Source organism: Centruroides sculpturatus, unplaced genomic scaffold (assembly GCF_000671375.1).
Source record: "Centruroides sculpturatus isolate CEXI.00-Female unplaced genomic scaffold, Cexi_2.0 scaffold1852, whole genome shotgun sequence".
NCBI lineage: Eukaryota > Metazoa > Arthropoda > Arachnida > Scorpiones > Buthidae > Centruroides > Centruroides sculpturatus.
Genome location: NW_019386050.1, coordinates 1 through 20,259, shown reverse-complemented (window position 1 = coordinate 20,259; position 20,259 = coordinate 1). Strand labels below are relative to the sequence as shown.

Here is a 20,259-nt window from a genome sequence, read left to right as displayed (position 1 = left end):
GCATTTATATTTATAATAAATTTAAATAAATAAATAAATAAATATATATATATATATATTAAAAGCAATATTTAGCAACTAAATACTTCAGATATGATAAAAAAAATTAACAACAACATATCTGAAAATGCCATCTTAACAACAAAATTAACTACCATATCCATGGAAATGAAAACCAAACAAGATCATAACAAGAACTCACTAGTCAAAATTGCCACAAGGCCATTACAGTAAAGAACTGAAATGGCTATAATAGACTATTATAATAAGAAAAAGATTTAAAAAATTCTTTGAAAATAAAAATTTAAATGCAAATACATACAGGCAGTCTTCAACTTTCAGACAATTCATTCTTTTATAAATGTTTATATCTCTAAATCACTTTTCACATGTCAAATTCAGACTTTTGTACATTTTTTGTTGACAAACAAAAATTGCAAGCTGTTTTGCAGTGGCACTTCTATAGTTTTGGTAATGCTACATTCGTAACATTCTATAGTTTTAGTAACATTAAAATCATTTGAGAAAATTGATTTTTATTAAGTGTTTTGTGTTTAATATACAATTTTAGCATTTTAAATAATAATACAGTATTTTATGTATTATAAAATATTCACTGTGTAAAAAAGTAAAAACAGTCTATCTAAGAGAAAATTTTGTCATTTTCATTTTAGCAATCAGAGTGTAACTATCTTTATAACAAAGTTCTATTTTATATTGAAACTGTATTGTACTTTCATACTCATTATTAGAAATACATGAAGTCCAAAAGTCAGGATATCTGTATAAAGTATGTCAATAAAAAAAATAATTGCTTTTAAAATATTTAACAATCAAATACATATTTGAAGCATATTTATAATTTAACATTTTAAGACCATCATATTTTAAATTAAGAGTACAGCATGCATGCTTCACTTTTATTATTTTCAAATATAAATAATTATGAAAAAGAATGATAGTGTGTCCATTTGTAACTTTACTTAAATTTTTCTTAGACAGTCATTTATTAAAATTTAGAAACAAATGTAACATTAAAATAGTTCAGTAACAAAAGTAAGTCTTAATTTTAAATTACAAAAATGTATTTGAAAAATATTTTGTCTATATCTGCTTATAATATTTGCTTTCTAGATATATTTGATAGATTTATTAAATAAATTATATATTTTTAATTAAATAATAATAATCTTACTTGAGCACCATGTGGTTCATTGAAATTATAATTTCTTAATTCATATTTAATTAAAACTGTTTTCAACTGTACTAATTGCTTTTGTATTTTCAATTCTTTATTTCTGAAAGAATATTAAAATAGTAAAGAATGTGAAATGAAATACACACACACACAAATACTGTATCTACAAAAACATGACACATGTATCAGATACATATGATATGCATTAGGCTCAAAGATAGAAAGCACTCAATGAGTAAAAAAAATGACCAAACATATTATGGCTTTACAGAAACAGCCACCACAAGGAATTTTGCATCCTGGATGCTTGCAAAGAGCCACAAAATCTGACATTTAAAAAATGCAATAATGTGAATTTGTGTTAAGAGTATTAAAAAAATGACCATAACACATTTCAGCATTATCAGCATATCATAGGTATTTTCTGTTTATTTTAAAGCAGCAAATAAAGAGCTCAGAATATATGACTAAATATGTATAATAATTAAGAACAATGGCTAAGTTCAATTATTTTTTGGCCATCTTAACTTCATCGAGGAAGAAAAGTGGAACCAATTTATAATTGGCTCCAGTTTTCTTCCTCAATGAGGTTAAGATGGCAGATTGTTGTATGCTTGTGTAATGAAAATGTCTCATGTTTCTTCAATGATACATTTTGATATGTTAAAATGCTAGAACACGTAATCATCTCTTTTAACAGTTTCACCACAAATTTTGCATTGTGGCATTCATTAAAAAGCCAGAATGTGTTTCAGCTCTTTTTAAGAGCAAGGACACAAATTTTCTTGTCAAAGCTGTTTCTGTAAAGCCACAATCTACTCTACTCATTTTCCCTCTTACTCTCAGTGTTTTTGATCTTTAAACCTAACATACATACATGTTAAATTAAATAAAATATCTACAAACATGAGGCAGATAATAGTAAGGGCTTATAAACACCAGTGAATACAGTAGATATTTTATTTAATTTTACCAAGGGCTAAAAGCAATTTTTTGTAATAATTTCAATACATACATGTCATGGTCAATGACATGAGTATATGAAATCATGAAAATAGCCAATCATTTGTGACATCTGCACATTGTATTGGGCAATGATATGAACAGACAGAACAGGGACATCAATCACTGCTCTAATGAACAATATTAGCAACATGTTAAAATAATGTCCCAGTGCTGCTTGGGTAATGTTGTGAACTGTCACAGCAGCCACCACACTCCATGTAACCTAACTTTATTTTGTGTTTTTGTTATTTTAGTTCCTGTTCTGTTCTTTAAAGTTTAGATTATAGTAGTGAAAAAACAGAAGAAAAGTTTTGTATTGAATTTTACAAATTATTGAGAGAAGAGGAAAAAAAATCAGTTTAATTTGAGCTCTGATAAATATGTAAAAAAAATTGAACAACTGTGAGACAAAAAAAAATTTTCTTATTGAGCAGCAGACAGATGATACTGCAATTCAAAGTGTAATTCAAGTCCCAGTTGTTTGAATAAATATGATTAAGTTAATATATATTAGACTTTATCCTGTAGGCCTATACCATTACAGCATTTTATCTGAGAGGTAAAAAAGTAATATATGCCCTACAATAGAGTTTATATCCTACTTAAACTTAAATTCATTCATTTTTTAAAATAATCCAGGTATCCAGGAAGTCCTCAAAAAATCAATATATTGTATATGCTTATGTTATGTAACTAACTAAACATCCTTATTCACAGATCTGTAATAATCTTTAAAAAAATTGCCATATTGATATTCAACAATGACCAATGACTGACTATCATTCACATCGATGTCTGTTCATTTTCAACAATACTCTCCCGAAAAGAACAATGTCTGGTGAAAGACAAATGTTTAATGTGTTTGGCCAAAGACACTATTGTCATATTTTTTTGGCCATTAGTGTAAGTGAATAGATGTTCATATTATTTTATGTTTTATACCACTGACAACAATATGTATACGTGCATACATTCACATGCAATAAATTTATATGAATTACCTATAACAGGATGTAGAAAGTCCCTCTTCATATATTTTTTGAATTCCTAGGCTCCATGGTAGTGGAGCTTGAGAAAGAGTCCGAATTATTGCATCCAGTTTACAATCTTCATTTTGAATACAAGTTATTATTGATATTATTTTTTCTTCCCATGGTGCTTCTTCCCAATACCACCAACTAAATTGAGAAAACTGAAGAACATCCTGAAAAAATAATTTTTATTAGATCAAATTTCTTATCCAAAATATAAAATTAAATACAATTTTAATAAATAAAATAGTGAGCACCTGAATATATTTTACAAATATTGCTTCTTCTAAACAATTTTCTTTCATGTAAGGATAAAGAAAATCATTTATTGCTTTCTTTATTGTTTCTTCTCCCAGGAGTCTATCCAAAATAAGGAAGACTACATTCTCTTTGTCTTCCTGAAAAAATTATTTAAATTACATTCATTTATATATTTCTATATATTTATAGTTAGCATTGTATTATAATTTTTAATAATCATCTCATATTTAAAATATTGTATTATTGTGCATTTATATTTCAATGAATTTAAAAATTTAGTGTAATTACATTTTATTCCAAATCATAAAATAATCCTTTAAATTTTTGCTAAACTTTAATTATTTCTCTCCAATAATTGAATTTTTGCTTTTTTATTTCTGAACTAACATATTTTAAAATATTTATTTAATTTTATTCTACAAAATAAACATTTATTTCAAGAAGAAAAAGAACTAAACTAAACTTTGAAATTTTTAAAATGCTTTTAATTATTAAAAAAGTAAAAGAGATTTCTTGATATTCAAAATGGATGATACTGTAAAAACAATTTATATATTATGTTTCCTTTCAAAAAAAGTTCAGATAGTTCTTCAATAAAATACAGTAGAGCATTGATTATCCAAATATCAATCAACTGAAACGTCAGTTAACCAAAAGCTTTCCAGTTGGCAAATTTAAATTTCCACTAATGCTGAGGTGTTGCAATCTTTGGCTATGTCTTGAGCTACTCCAATATTATTTTTGTTGGTGTGCATGTTTTAGCTGGCAGCACTGGCGCAACCATGAGAAGGTACTTAAGGACGTGCCAAGATCTGAACAAATTTCAACCTGGGATAGGTTAATACAGTAGAGTGTCGTTTATCCGAATCAATTGGGAACTGGGTTGTTCGGATAACTTAATTTTTGGATAACCGATTATGTACGAAAAAATATATTAACCTATCCCATGTTAAAATTTTTCTCTGTTGCATGTTGCTTTGTGTTGAATTTACATCGATGTTAAGCCTAATGAAAATTTTTATAATAATAATAATGGCTATTGTATTGTTAAAAATTCTTTCTTTATTTTGTTTGTTCAAAAAAAGAATTAAATTAATGTAACAAAATAAAGAAATTCTTTCTTTATTTTGTTACATTAATTTAATTCTTTATTACAAACAAAATAAACATATTGAAAAATATATAAACAAAAAAAAAATCAAATACTTTAGAAGTTAATCTAGTATCAAAAACGTTTGATTCAGCACGACACACAGTCATCAGAAAAACACTACACAAAAGTGCCAGTGCTGCCAGCTAAAACACATACACCAACAAAAAAAATATTGGAGTAGCCCAAGACATAGCCAAAGGTTGCAGCACCACAGCACTAGCGGAAATTAAAATTTGCCAACTGGAACACTTTCGGTTAACTGACGTTTCAGTTGACTGGCTTTCGGATAAATGACGCTCTACTGTATATTTTTTTGTACATAATCAGTTATCTGAAAAATCAATTTTCCGAACAACCCCAGTCCCCAATTGATTCGGATAATCAATGCTCTACTGTATTTAAATTTATGAATAAAACATGAAAAAATATTATAATGTGCACTATCTTTAATATAAATTTTAATTAGAAGAAAGTTTTGTGTGTGCAAATAAATAATCTTTATAATTATTTTTTTAAAATGATTATTTTTGTTAGCTATGATAAAATTTAATTTTTCATTATGCATATTTGTAAATCAATTTCACTAAGAAATCTTCAGAAAATTAAAATATTTTTACTACTACAAAACATACTTCACAATATGAAATATTTCAGTTTTAATCAGAGAGAGAATTTCATATTACTACTGTAAGATTTCGACCCCGTCACCTTCCACCTTTGTTTGATCGACGTTAATTAAAGGTTTAAAGTCATAATTAAATATTTAAGTAATAAAAGATTCTAGTATTCTATCTGAGAAAGAGGTGATCAAAAGACCAAACAAGAAAATGATGACATAGTGGAAAAACTCACACATCTTTTATCTCATGATTCTTTAACAGATAAAACCTGCTCAAATATCCCTCCAAATCAATGATTATTATGATGATAGGACTTAGGTTACAACCTTGTCAAACCAAGCAATTAATCATGATAACAAACTGTCAAACGAAATTATGAGGTAAGATGAGTAACAATACCAGACAGAAGGTGTCAATAATTCGTGGAAACATCTGATTCCTGACAGCCCGTATCAGCAAATCCCAAACCCAAATCGAACTTAGAAGGCATTAAATCAAAATTTCACCTGACTGTTCTCATGCAGGGCATGTATAAATAGGGATCACACCCGATCCTCAGGGCAATCATCTAAAGAAACCTCCTGCCCAACAACACCGCTTCGGACCTCTACTCCCCAGCCTTGAAACTGTTCGGGACTTCATCGTGCTATCAAGAAAACATAGAGGTATTTACTTGAAGGTTTATGTAAACTATCTCTCTCTCTCAGTTAAATTTAGATTGTAAGTTAGACTTGCGTTAATGGAACTAATTAGGTATGAGAATTACTTTGATCTGGTTACTTCAAAACGGGACTTCCGTTAGTGTTGGATTATTGTAACAATGTAGTATTGTTACATATCAATCAAATGTATTGTTCCATTGATTTCTCTTTGTACGTTTTAGCTATATTAAATTTTTTTTTTTGTTTGTAAATAAAGACACAGTCGTTCCAAAAATTCTTTTGAAAACCACCATTTTATTACGTGTTATAGAATAAAACTTTAGACAACTAGACCTTCCTTTATAGGCTACTCGGCTGTCCAGTTTAAAACATTCCTTAAAAACACCAAAATAATTATCCAATAAAAATATAAATTTAAAAAATTGGAACTGGTGGACCTTACGACTTATTCAGGTTTTCCATCCTGTTCCATTTGGGAATTCCAACCTTTATATCCACTGGAAGAAAGTGCTATTAAATGTCGATTTTCTGGTATTCTCCCTGGAAACTTAATCAAAAAACTTTTTGCAATAATTTATCACCAGAGGAAATACCAGAAAATCTACATTTAACAGTGTTTCTTCCAATGGATAAAAAGGCCAGAATTCCCGAATGAAACAATAAGAAAAACCTGAAGACATCGTAAGATCCACCAGTTCCAATTTTTTAAATTTATATTTTTAATTGCTAACACTCCCACTCATCAAATTTCACACCATCCACTGACACTGAACAGGATTCATTATCCCATCACTGTTAAAGTGGGGTTTGGGAGCTCACCACTCTACTCCTTGGTTTTCACACTACAATTCAACAAAAACAAAAAAGGCCCACCAGTGGCCGAGTGGTCTTTGTCCCCGCACTTGAGTGGACTAGACCCTAAACACTGGGAGTTTGGTTGTGGGTTCGCGTTGCGCTTGGACAGGCTGGCAGAGTGGAATTTGCTGGGTTTTCTCCATGTCAACGATGCTTGAATAGGGGCCAGTTTTCCTCCCAGAAGGCCTCCTCCCCTAGGCAGATCACCCACATGTTGCGTTGCCGTAAACAAACAAACAAAAACTAAAATTTTAAGATGGCAGAAAAAGTGCTGAAACACAATCTGATAAGCATTTTTGAAATTTTGTTATTATATGCACATGATACCATAAATTGAATACTGACAACTGAACATTTGCTTCCAGCAAGGTGAGACACTTTACACTGGAGTATAATTGTTCGGGACTACCTACAAGAAAAATTTCCTCTATGTTGGATTGGCTGCAGAGGACCAATTTCATGGGCCACCTCAATTCGCCAACACTACACCACTAAATTTCTTTATTTGGGGGTTTGTCAAAGACTGGACGTACACAACAAAAGTTTACAACATTGAAAAAATGAAAAGATGAATTAGTGAAGTCATTGGAGAAATAACTGCTGAAATGTTCGAACACATGGTGCAAAATTAAATGCTGCCTGGATATTTTGTATGCTACACAAGGAACTCAGATGGAATTTATGTAAAGTGTAAAATATTTTATTTAATGGCCCATTAAATAAAACAGTATGCATGTGAATACTTTACTGTGTTCTTTTTTTATTCATTCCCAAAATGTTCTCAATAATTTATAACTACCCTGTATAATATTTACTTTTACATTTTCTTAACTTTCAAATTAAACAGCACAGATTATTGTAATTTAAGTAGAAAAATAAACTACTTACTGATAAAAATTCACTTAGAGATATATAACATCTATACTGCATTTTTAAATTATATATCTTCTGTAAATCATCAATCAAATTTATTAAATGATGAATACTTGAAGTGGGGTCAACTATTTTTTGCTATAAAAAAAGTGTGTATATTATATATATGTTAAATCTATAATAAAAATTATCAAAACAAAAACTATATCTGTAATGTGTATTCTAGTTGTAAAATATATACTTACTTGTAAAATATGAAAATGTAATTTGGTTGAAATTCCAAAACCACCTTTATTATATATCTTTGATAAATTATCACAAGTTGTAGGTAATGTTTTTAACAAAGTTATTCCATTAAGTGGCCACGTTGACTGCAAAAAATGAATAAAATAAGATTTTTACATTTGGATAATATGTAAAAATTTTTACCAGAATTTTACAAAATAAACTAATTGTTTTGTTTCATATTTTTATTTTTAAAAAATCAAAAACTGATAAAAGCATTGAACTAAACTAAAATAATAACAAATACTTCTTTGAATTATTATTTTAATTAAGTGAGTGTCAAACTGCAAAACAAACCTTAAAAGTTTGAAATAAAATATTGCTTTGAATAATAAATCAAGTTTTTTTCTTTTGTCAAAATCAATTTTTACTTATATGAATTTCTGAACTTTCCAAATATTCAAAATATTTTAAATAAATTTATCCTAATTTTACATTGTTTATTTATTTTGAATCTATAAATAAAAAATTTCAGAACTTATTAGTAATTATGACTAAAATATTTAACAGATAACTTAATGTTATTTAAGTAAATTTAAGTTACTGTTGTAGTAATTCCAACATTACATATAATGTGATTAAAATATTTAAATAAAATGTAACAACATATAGTAAACTTGGATATAATATTGTTTTTGAATGTACACGACATGATATAAAAGTAATAAGATTAATTCTACAATGCATGAACTGACAATACTACAAAACTGCTAACTTGTCAGTCAATAGCATAATCTTTCTTCATTATTCTGTATGAATTTTAATTCTGTACACTTAATATATCTCAGATTTTATTGTCATTAAACCAGCAATGCATTGTGTTTGAACACTACAAACAAAAAATCTGAACCAAATTTTCTGACAGAATAACTGATGAGAACTAGTTCTTTGAGTATGATCCAGAAGCAAACAGACAAAGTGAAGAGTAATACATTCTCAACTCTGAAACATAGATGGCACACATGATCAAATTGAAAACAAAAATAACAACAATTGTAATAATTTTTTTTATCTGCATGATATAGTCCATATGGAGTTTGTACTACCTGAGTACACTTAATCAATTATATTATGAAAACAATCATGTGAGTAGTTGTAAATAATTAGATTCTTCAAAATAATGCTCTTTGTATTCATCAATGTTATTGATAATTCACAAATACAGTAGAACCTCCATTATCCGGATTGTTCAAAATAAACAAAAATTTTACGAATTTGCTGATTTGCAATTGGCGAATTACGACAGTTTATGTACGTGATGGAAAGCATAACTTTTTTGTTTCAACAACGTCTCATCCAGCACAGTGGTCGTAAACTCTTAAATATATTTTACGTAGTAATAAAAATATAACTTGACATACGTATTTATAAATAATTTATATTCAAATTACATCATTTCTATGACCAAGGGCGGCGTAAGGCATGGACGACGTGGGCCACCGCCTATGCCTCGCGGTCCGAAGGGCCTCGCGCCTCGAAGGTTTATGCATTACTTAAAAGCCGCGAACGCGACGAAAAAATTTTACTCGTCATAAAACAATAAATAGTTTGTCAAATTTTTATTCATAAAAATGCAGTTTCAACTGCTTTTTATTTTATAAAATCCGTCTTCTTGCGCCACCAGAGGGCCTTTTAAACAATAGGTAGTCTGTTAGTGTTGGTCAGTAGTAGTCCAAATTCAATACGAACGTTTGTTTCTTGAAAATTTGATCATGATCATTTTAGTATTACTGATATGTCATCGAAAAGAAAATGTGTTGTATTATCATTAAAAGACAAATTATAGTATTTGTTTTGATTATCCGGATTTTTCCTTATCCGGACTACTTTCATCCCCAATTAGTCCGGATAATCGAGGTTCTACTGTACTTCATTTCTAAGGACATTCTTATTCTTCCACAATTTCTTTATTCATTAGAACTCTCATTCTGAGACTATTTTCCAGTGAAACTCAAGATGAAAGGTCATCATTTTGAGAAATCAGAAAACATTCAATCAGCTGTAACCAATGTCATTAAGGAGTTCTCAAAAGAAGACTTTCAATCTTTCTTTTAAGTATACAAACAATGCTGGTACAGGTACTTTGCTTTCAAGGGAAATGAATTGTTTTGAGGGTCACCAAAACATAAAACACCACTGAATTTTCATTGGCCTACTCCTATTACTTTTACATCACATCTTGTATTTATTAAATTACTTAAAATGTATTTTTTTGAAAATTGATAACTATTATAAAATTCTGTAAGTATTTAGTTTTTATTTTGTGAATATCTATCCTTAATAAATTTTGTTAATTATATATGTTCTTTGCTAGATTTGCTGCTTACATAAATATTTCAGATATTTTTTAAAATTGTTTATCTTTCAGAATTCCTCAATTTATATTATAAATTACAGTGTAATTTTACACAACAATTCAATAAATAAATTATTGACAACTAACTGACTCCAACTTTTGTAACAAGTACTTTTTTATATTTTAATACAACAACTAATCTGTAAAATACAAAAATTTTATATTATATTATAAAATATATTAATGTTTATTCACTTTAATGTTGTTAATCAGGAATCACTAAAGAGACAAACAGATGATACACATTGCAGTGGTTAAAGTATCTTCGTTTAATCAAAAAGTGATACACAAATAAGTATGTACATAATAGAAGGACAAACATCCGTATATGGTGACAGATCACAGTCAGAAGAAAGAACAAGAGAAGACAAAGGGCAATAAAACATTTTGTTCTCTTTGGGAAGGTCCCCCCTCTAGTGGACCAAATTTGTTTGCGTCAAGAGTACCGACAAATTTACCATATCTTTATCTATATGAACTATTATTTCATGCTTTGATAAAAATAATCAACTGCCAGTCAAATTTTTTTATTAAATAATAAATTCAATAAATTCTTATTAATCCCTTGTTTATCTTATCTCCATTTGTATATGCATATGTATATATATGTATATCTAACATACAAACTAGTATTTTTAATATTAATGATTCCTTAAATTAATTAGTACTTTAACTTTTTATTTTGTCAGTTTAACAGAAGGAATTTCAAAAAGACTACCATAAAATACAGTAATTACCACACAAAATCACTTGATTTGTAAAAACAAATTATAATAAAATGGAGAAAAAAATTAACAAAATGTTTAATTTTTAAAAACTAAACCATCTTAATTATTTTTCTATATTGTATTTTGAACACTGATTCTAATTCTTTTTAAAAAAATTTAAATATTTTAAAAGAGGGTTAAACTTAGTATATTCAAAATTAACTTGTCAAGGTAGAAAAAATTATATAAAATTAAATAATTAAATATAATATATAAGTTACATTTTCTGTGATTTCCATCATATGCACTCTTTCTATTAACCACTTGGCTATTATTTCCTGCAACAGAAAATAAATTTCATTAATTGTACATTAATATCTTTTATTCTAAATAACAATACTAAAATGAAATCAAACCAGATTTTCGTTTGAGTTATGATAAACATTAGGGATAAATGACTCTTCAAACCATTTCATCAGATGAATAGAAGGCAAAGATGAGGGTATGCATTGCAAAATTTTCTTAATATTATTGTCATTCAAGAAACAACCGATTTCATCCTAATTATACAAAAAAAAATATTGATATAAAAAATATTTAATTATTATTTTAAGTATATTTTCAGTCAGTAAATAATTCTAATATCTCAAAATTTGAAATAAAGCTTAAAATTAAGATTTTGATTCTAACCTGATGCCTTTCCCATAAAAAGAATGCTTTATCAATTCTGTTTGTATTAATCAGAGAGAGGAATTCTGTCATCAAACTTACTCTGACAAATTTAAACCAAAATGTCCTAAAATAAAAATGCAATTTTTTCTTAAATTATATCATTAATTTATAAATATGTAATATTTAATTTATTTAGGAATGTTTGTACTTTTACAAGTTTGTTAAATCTTTTGCTTTATCTTTAAAATTCAAATTAAAAACATTATTAAATCCTGAAATGATAATTATTATACTTATTTAATTAATTAAAATAATAAAATATATCATTATAGAAACAAGAGGATTAAACAACAGATCTAAGCAATATATATGAATTATTTTTATCTATTCAATTTAAAGGATGATTTTACAAATTTTGCACTAATAAAACCAAACATACTAAACCAAAATAAACATAATAAAATTAAAATAATATTATATTTATAAAAGAAATATCAAAAGTCAAATAAAATCAAAATTGTCATTTGGCTGAAAACTACTACAGGAAATCCTTGTTAATTCAAACTTAGATAATTCAAAATCCTGTTAGTTTGTAACTATCTTTGTCCCAGCTGGGGATATAGAGATTCACATGTTAAGAAATTCAATTAGTTCAAAATTTGAAGTGTAAATTCCGTTCAAACTGTGATATGTATATGTTAACTCGTTTGTTTAGATCAAAGTGCCTCCATACTATAATTCCATACTATGTATGTATACCAAATGAAAATATATTTTGTTTTGACTATACATACATACATAGATGAGTCTTTGTCAATTTTCTGTCCCTTCACACGCTGTACAAGGCAATAAAAATTCCACCGGTGAAGTTGACCTTTCTATGTATTGTTATTGCCTCGTACAGCGTGTGAAAGGACAGAAAATTGACAAAGACTCATCTATGTATGAATAGTCAAAACGAAATATATTTTCTATAAATGTCATAATTTGTCCTGGCAATTTTTTATTTTTTAACAAAATGTGCTATTTATAATTTATATTTATTTATACATTTTTTTTTTTTGTTATTTTTCTTGGTTTTTATTACACTATATTTTTGGGGTTTTTGTTAAATAAGGGATGGATATATTTTGCTGTCAGACATTTCCTAATTGTGTAAAAATAAATAAAAATGATTCCTATTGCTAACAAAGAGAAAGCCAGACATTCATGTATTGAATTTGAATGAAACTTGGTGAGCACATAGCCTTAAACACAAACAGCTCTTTGTCCAAATAATAGGAGCCACTTCTCAAGTGTTTCCCAAAATAGAAATTATAAAAATTTAGTGTTTCTGAGTGACCATAGCTGATAGATAAAACACTATGCACTGGAGCTAGATGATATAGTTTGATGTTCGGAATTTTAGTTTAGTTGTTCTTTTTTTTTATGTGTAACATTATTATTTTATTGCATTATTATTAGTATTATTATTCCTCATGTTTAAAGCTTATAAACAAGAGATTAAAAATTGTGATACCATTTCCTGTTTAGTGAAAACAAGCCTCTACAGATTTAACTCTTTTATGCCATGAAGAAATAAAAGTCTTAACATTTTTTTTCACATATTTTACATACTATGTCTTTACAAGTAAGTAAGCTTCAGATGAAAAAGACAAGTAATATGAAAATAGGGTAGTGTGGTCATAGTATTTTATTTTTTAAATTGCTAATACTATAAATAATTTCCTCAAGTGCTCACATTGTTACACTTCAAATATCACAATACTACCATATCTTAAAATAAACATGAAAAAATAAAAATTTTATTTAACAACATAAAAGAGTTAAATCTACAGAGATTTGTTTTCACTAAAAGAGTAATGATGTCACAATTTTTAATCTCTTGTTTTATAAGTTTTAAATATGAGGAATAATAATAGTAATAATAATGTTAATGATATTGTAAAATAATAAAGTTACACATTAAAAAAAAAAACTAAAATTTTGAAGGTTTGAACTTATATCATCTAGCTCAAGTGCATAGAGTCTTTTATCCACTCAGCTATCACTGCTCAGAAAGATGAAACTTTTTAATAACTTATAAGCTAAACACTAAATTTTCAGAGGCCCATTTTTGGGAAATGCTTGAGAAGTGGGTCCTATTATTTGGACAAGGAACTGTTTGTGTTTAAGACTATGTGCTCACCAGGTCTCACTTGAATCAGAGACCCAAATGTCTGATCTTCTTGTAAGTAACAGCTTAACATGTTACTTTCGCTTTCCAGACACCAACTGATAAGGCTACCAGCATCTGCATTAATTAGTAAGTAAAACTGGTGGCAATAAATAATTTAAAGTAGCAAAAAAAATTTTAAACTGGCAAATGGTTAGCAATATTTTGAAATTTTCCAGAGCAACCCCTAACTATTATATTAAAAATTTTAGAATAAACAGAAAAGAATCACAAAATATTGTGACAATTTACTAAACTTTTATATACACATGCACAATCTAATTTCTTCAAGTAAAATCTAATCCAAAAGTTAGGTCATACTTCAAGACTTTCAATGGAATCACAGAACTAAAATTTACAAAAATATGTTCTTATTGTTTGTTTTTCTTTAAAATACTTAAAAGTATTTTCATTAACATTACAGTTATGACTTCATATATATGAAATCATAACATAACTTTGTATTTGTAGACTGTTTATGATAGCAAGTTGATTTGTTATGGAAAAAAAAATAAAAAAGAAAAAAAGAAAGGAGAGAGAATTTTTATCAAACAATAACATAAATTATTATAATAATAATAACTGGAAAAAACTTTTATCACAAGACTTAAAACAAAGACATAATTGACATCAGATAAGGAGCAATCAATATAAATGTCTGACAGAATTTAATTTCTGACATAAAAATTCTTGAATATATTTAATATATTTTAGATTAATGTAATAATTTAAATCAAATTACTATAACCATGCTAATTTTAAATTGTATGTTTGTATTTATATATATCAGGGATGGGCAAGCAAGAGTTCAGTGAGAGCCTAAGTGTAGGTTTTGCAAAATGCACAGAGCTGCAGTTCTGTATTGTGATTTTATTACATCAGCGCTGTCCAACTTATCATAGCCCGCGGGCCATATTTTCTTCACCAAACATTTCGGGGGCCAAGAAGGTTGATAAACCACATGACATTTGCATAGTGCTACGGTTCAGTAAGCACTAATTGGTCAGCGAGTCCGATGTTGACGCTATAAAAAGGCGACAGTTCGACACACCGGATATACGTCACTCTCGTCTAAGTTCGACTTGGGAATTTTTTTGTTCAATAATAAATGTGAATTCTTCTTNTAGGCACTAGTCCAGCGGTAGCCAATAGTTTTTGCCCCTGGGCCAGATTGGAAAGAAACTTTTTCCACAGGCGGAACCAGAGGTTGCCCTAGGAAGATTTTGAGGTGATGCGAGATCTCATTATGGTGTCACCCCGTAGAGACTGAATTGTAGATAGAGATTACAGATACATTTCTCACATTATCATGCTTTATCAACACTCTACGCTGAGTTAAGAGATTTGTAATGGAGGGTTAACTCTAAACGCACAGTGAGTGTTGACCTGTTTTTTTTTTAGGCATCAGAATTTTTCATCGAGCTATTTTGAAAGATTGATTGCGGGCCGTATGTTGGCCATGCCTGGACTAGTCTATTCAATGCAGTATGAATTTGGCATTAGCTATGGCCCTTGACATTGGAATTTTGAAGTGAAGGGGGCGACGATTCGTTAGAGGTTGAGAAACACTGCGGCATATCCCATTAAATCAATTATGTGAGTACAGTATTAATTTTTCTCAAAATACAGTACAGTAGACTCCACTATCTGAACTAATGTGGGCAGGAGTGATCCAAATATTAGAAAAATCTGGATGACAGCATGAGAATCTATACTATTATTATAAAGAGGTAAAGTTTGTAAGTTTTGATGCAGCAGGTAATCTCCAAAACTACTCATCCGATTTCAAAAATTCTTTCACCAATATTTAGAATGGAACTTCAGGGTGGACATAGGCTGTATATTATTCCATTAAACATTCATATAAATTAAAAGATATCATCTAGGATTAAGGCTTTTATGTCCAACAGATGGCACTAACTCTGCGAGTATGACAACCTAAGTTTACTTTTCTGTGAGGCATTATGCTTTTCTGTAAGGATGAACTAAAGCAGATCATCATCTATCTATCTATATAAATAAAAATGTAATGTTTGTTTGTTTCTGCCGATTCCTTTGAAATTTTGACACAACATTGCATTCGAATATGCATGTGTTTTTATATCATATACATGTTGAAATTCCCCCCACCAGGGGAAGAGATGGACAGGATTAAGGCTTACCGTGAAGAACTTGGCTTCTATTATACTATTTTAGATGCGGGTTTTTGCGTTTTAATAGGGTACATCAAGAGAATGTACACTAAAAAGGAATTTTTCGAAAAATTTCCCCATGGGGGAAGTGCTATACATTTATAATAGATACATTTTAAGCCACAACAATGCAGGGCGGGGTCTGCTAGTAATAAATATAATTAAAATAAGACAACTACTTACTGTGTCTTTGGCAAATCTTAATAACTGATCTGTCAATTGTAATGAAGGCATAGTTGCATTAAGACACCAATGAATAATATATTCTTTGTCCTAAAAAGAAAAGAAAAAAACAGTGAATTTTTTCATTCTTTAAAATTATTTCTATTATCATAAATATTTTTAAAAACACAATTTTCCTACCTTTATCTGTTGCAGAGTTTTTTTAATGTTTATAAATATCTCTTCAGCATTACCATCATCACATTCTGATTTCCAAGGAGAAACATTATCCAAATAATGTGCTAATCTTGCTTTATGAACTTCCTATTTAAAAAGACTCACTTTAAATTTCAGAGGTCAATATTAATGATAATAATTCTATGCATCTGTAAATATGCATCCACACACACAGCTAAATCACCTATTCAAAATCCACACACCCTCCTATTAAATCCCTTACTTCATTGACATATAAATGCAATTTGACTTAGACAATGTAGACCATTTCACACAAAAAAGAAATCCTGAAGAAGGAAGTTTTTAGATTTGGAAACGGACACATCATTAAATTCATGCATAAAAAGCAAGTCTACAAATATTTAGGTTTCCAAATATGCCAAACTCACAAAGCATGCACAAATCAAACAGACTAACAAAATAATCCAACAATAGATTAAATAAATTCAATACTAACAAACACAGTTGAATGCAAAACAGATATTTAAAGCAATCATTACACATGAATATATGAATTCCATGTTGTACATATCACTTAGATTTTACAAATACGTGATCTGTTCACAGCTCGGCAGATGTATTTATAAAATATAAGTGACTCGTACAACATGGAATTTATATAAAATGGAAAAATCAACAGTGTTATAGGGGGTTCGACTGTACTTTTCCAGCGGGCAGGGTGCCCCAACTTGTTTCGTTTGTGCTTTTTCGTGAGCTTTATTGTGCGCTTTTAGGCGAGTAATTTGCCTTGCGATTTCTTTTGCTCTGCTTCTTGGTATTATAACGAGACCAAGGGGAAGCGGTGACTGTACCTTCACGAGGTCCTGCCTGCGAGTAACCCCTAGAGGGTGAAACCAAACAGTCTACTGCGCCAGTTTAACACGTTAAAGAGTCCTTTTAAGGACTATGGCTAAGAGGCACAAAGCCTCTGAGACCGATGACGAGGTGTCGTCGCAGGAGATGGAGGTCTCTCTGCAGGACGAAAAAGTCTTGCTTGCAGAGAGCATCAGGGATGAAGTTGAAGAATATATGCTTAATAATAGCAAAAGTAGAATCTGCTCCAAAACCCACATCAGCTTCGTGGTGGAGCAAATAGATAAGATCATCAACATATTTAAGAACACGGATGCTGATCCGTTGCAAGCTGCGATGGATCGAATCAACAAGAAGTTGGATCAAGTGTTAAGTAAAACGCTGACACCAGTGCAAAGTTATGCAGAAGTTGCTGCAGGACGAAAGCTCCAAAAACTCAAGGAAGTCATACTGGTTGAGCCACGTCGGGAAGGAGACGATCCCGAACAAATCAAACAAGAATTGAAGAATAAAGTAAACCCAAGAAAGCTGGGGGTGGGCATACAGGCAGTTCGCAAACTGCGAAGAGGTGGACTAGCCATCGAAATCAGTACAATAGAAGGAAAACAGAGACTATGTAAAGAAATAGAAGATCAAACAGGATTGAAGACAAGAGAACCGCGAAAGCGAAGACCAAGACTAATCGTTTACGGGGTGGCAAAAGACACTCCAAAGGATGAAATTCTACAGTGCATATACGAACAAAATGATGAACTCAGCTCTAACTTCAGCAACGAAGAATACACCAGCGAAGTTGAAATGAAGTACCAATTTGGCAACAGGGAGAAAAGAGTAGTTAACTGGANCGAAAAAATTTTACTCGTCATAAAACAATAAATAGTTTGTCAAATTTTTATTCATAAAAATGCAGTTTCAACTGCTTTTTATTTTATAAAATCCGTCTTCTTGCGCCACCAGAGGGCCTTTTAAACAATAGGTAGTCTGTTAGTGTTGGTCAGTAGTAGTCCAAATTCAATACGAACGTTTGTTTCTTGAAAATTTGATCATGATCATTTTAGTATTACTGATATGTCATCGAAAAGAAAATGTGTTGTATTATCATTAAAAGACAAATTATAGTATTTGTTTTGATTATCCGGATTTTTCCTTATCCGGACTACTTTCATCCCCAATTAGTCCGGATAATCGAGGTTCTACTGTACTTCATTTCTAAGGACATTCTTATTCTTCCACAATTTCTTTATTCATTAGAACTCTCATTCTGAGACTATTTTCCAGTGAAACTCAAGATGAAAGGTCATCATTTTGAGAAATCAGAAAACATTCAATCAGCTGTAACCAATGTCATTAAGGAGTTCTCAAAAGAAGACTTTCAATCTTTCTTTTAAGTATACAAACAATGCTGGTACAGGTACTTTGCTTTCAAGGGAAATGAATTGTTTTGAGGGTCACCAAAACATAAAACACCACTGAATTTTCATTGGCCTACTCCTATTACTTTTACATCACATCTTGTATTTATTAAATTACTTAAAATGTATTTTTTTGAAAATTGATAACTATTATAAAATTCTGTAAGTATTTAGTTTTTATTTTGTGAATATCTATCCTTAATAAATTTTGTTAATTATATATGTTCTTTGCTAGATTTGCTGCTTACATAAATATTTCAGATATTTTTTAAAATTGTTTATCTTTCAGAATTCCTCAATTTATATTATAAATTACAGTGTAATTTTACACAACAATTCAATAAATAAATTATTGACAACTAACTGACTCCAACTTTTGTAACAAGTACTTTTTTATATTTTAATACAACAACTAATCTGTAAAATACAAAAATTTTATATTATATTATAAAATATATTAATGTTTATTCACTTTAATGTTGTTAATCAGGAATCACTAAAGAGACAAACAGATGATACACATTGCAGTGGTTAAAGTATCTTCGTTTAATCAAAAAGTGATACACAAATAAGTATGTACATAATAGAAGGACAAACATCCGTATATGGTGACAGATCACAGTCAGAAGAAAGAACAAGAGAAGACAAAGGGCAATAAAACATTTTGTTCTCTTTGGGAAGGTCCCCCCTCTAGTGGACCAAATTTGTTTGCGTCAAGAGTACCGACAAATTTACCATATCTTTATCTATATGAACTATTATTTCATGCTTTGATAAAAATAATCAACTGCCAGTCAAATTTTTTTATTAAATAATAAATTCAATAAATTCTTATTAATCCCTTGTTTATCTTATCTCCATTTGTATATGCATATGTATATATATGTATATCTATATCTAACATACAAACTAGTATTTTTAATATTAATGATTCCTTAAATTAATTAGTACTTTAACTTTTTATTTTGTCAGTTTAACAGAAGGAATTTCAAAAAGACTACCATAAAATACAGTAATTACCACACAAAATCACTTGATTTGTAAAAACAAATTATAATAAAATGGAGAAAAAAATTAACAAAATGTTTAATTTTTAAAAACTAAACCATCTTAATTATTTTTCTATATTGTATTTTGAACACTGATTCTAATTCTTTTTAAAAAAATTTAAATATTTTAAAAGAGGGTTAAACTTAGTATATTCAAAATTAACTTGTCAAGGTAGAAAAAATTATATAAAATTAAATAATTAAATATAATATATAAGTTACATTTTCTGTGATTTCCATCATATGCACTCTTTCTATTAACCACTTGGCTATTATTTCCTGCAACAGAAAATAAATTTCATTAATTGTACATTAATATCTTTTATTCTAAATAACAATACTAAAATGAAATCAAACCAGATTTTCGTTTGAGTTATGATAAACATTAGGGATAAATGACTCTTCAAACCATTTCATCAGATGAATAGAAGGCAAAGATGAGGGTATGCATTGCAAAATTTTCTTAATATTATTGTCATTCAAGAAACAACCGATTTCATC

General features: G+C 29.0%; 1 protein-coding gene across 1 annotated transcript in view; it reads right to left on the bottom strand.

The window, feature by feature from the left end:
• The window catches only part of LOC111613326 (kinetochore-associated protein 1-like), a 59,605-nt gene extending 47,761 nt beyond the window's left edge, over positions 1-11,844 (bottom strand). The window contains exons 1-8 of the mRNA XM_023354676.1: positions 11,697-11,844; positions 11,423-11,566; positions 11,288-11,344; positions 7,904-8,029; positions 7,674-7,796; positions 3,492-3,632; positions 3,205-3,407; positions 1,196-1,298 (exon numbers count right to left, since the gene is read on the bottom strand). Coding sequence (XP_023210444.1) covers positions 1,196-1,298; positions 3,205-3,407; positions 3,492-3,632; positions 7,674-7,796; positions 7,904-8,029; positions 11,288-11,344; positions 11,423-11,566; positions 11,697-11,768 — 969 coding nt within the window. The 5' untranslated portion in view covers positions 11,769-11,844. The remainder of the gene's footprint in view (positions 1-1,195; positions 1,299-3,204; positions 3,408-3,491; positions 3,633-7,673; positions 7,797-7,903; positions 8,030-11,287; positions 11,345-11,422; positions 11,567-11,696) is intronic.
• Positions 11,845-20,259: the final 8,415 nt, after the last annotated feature.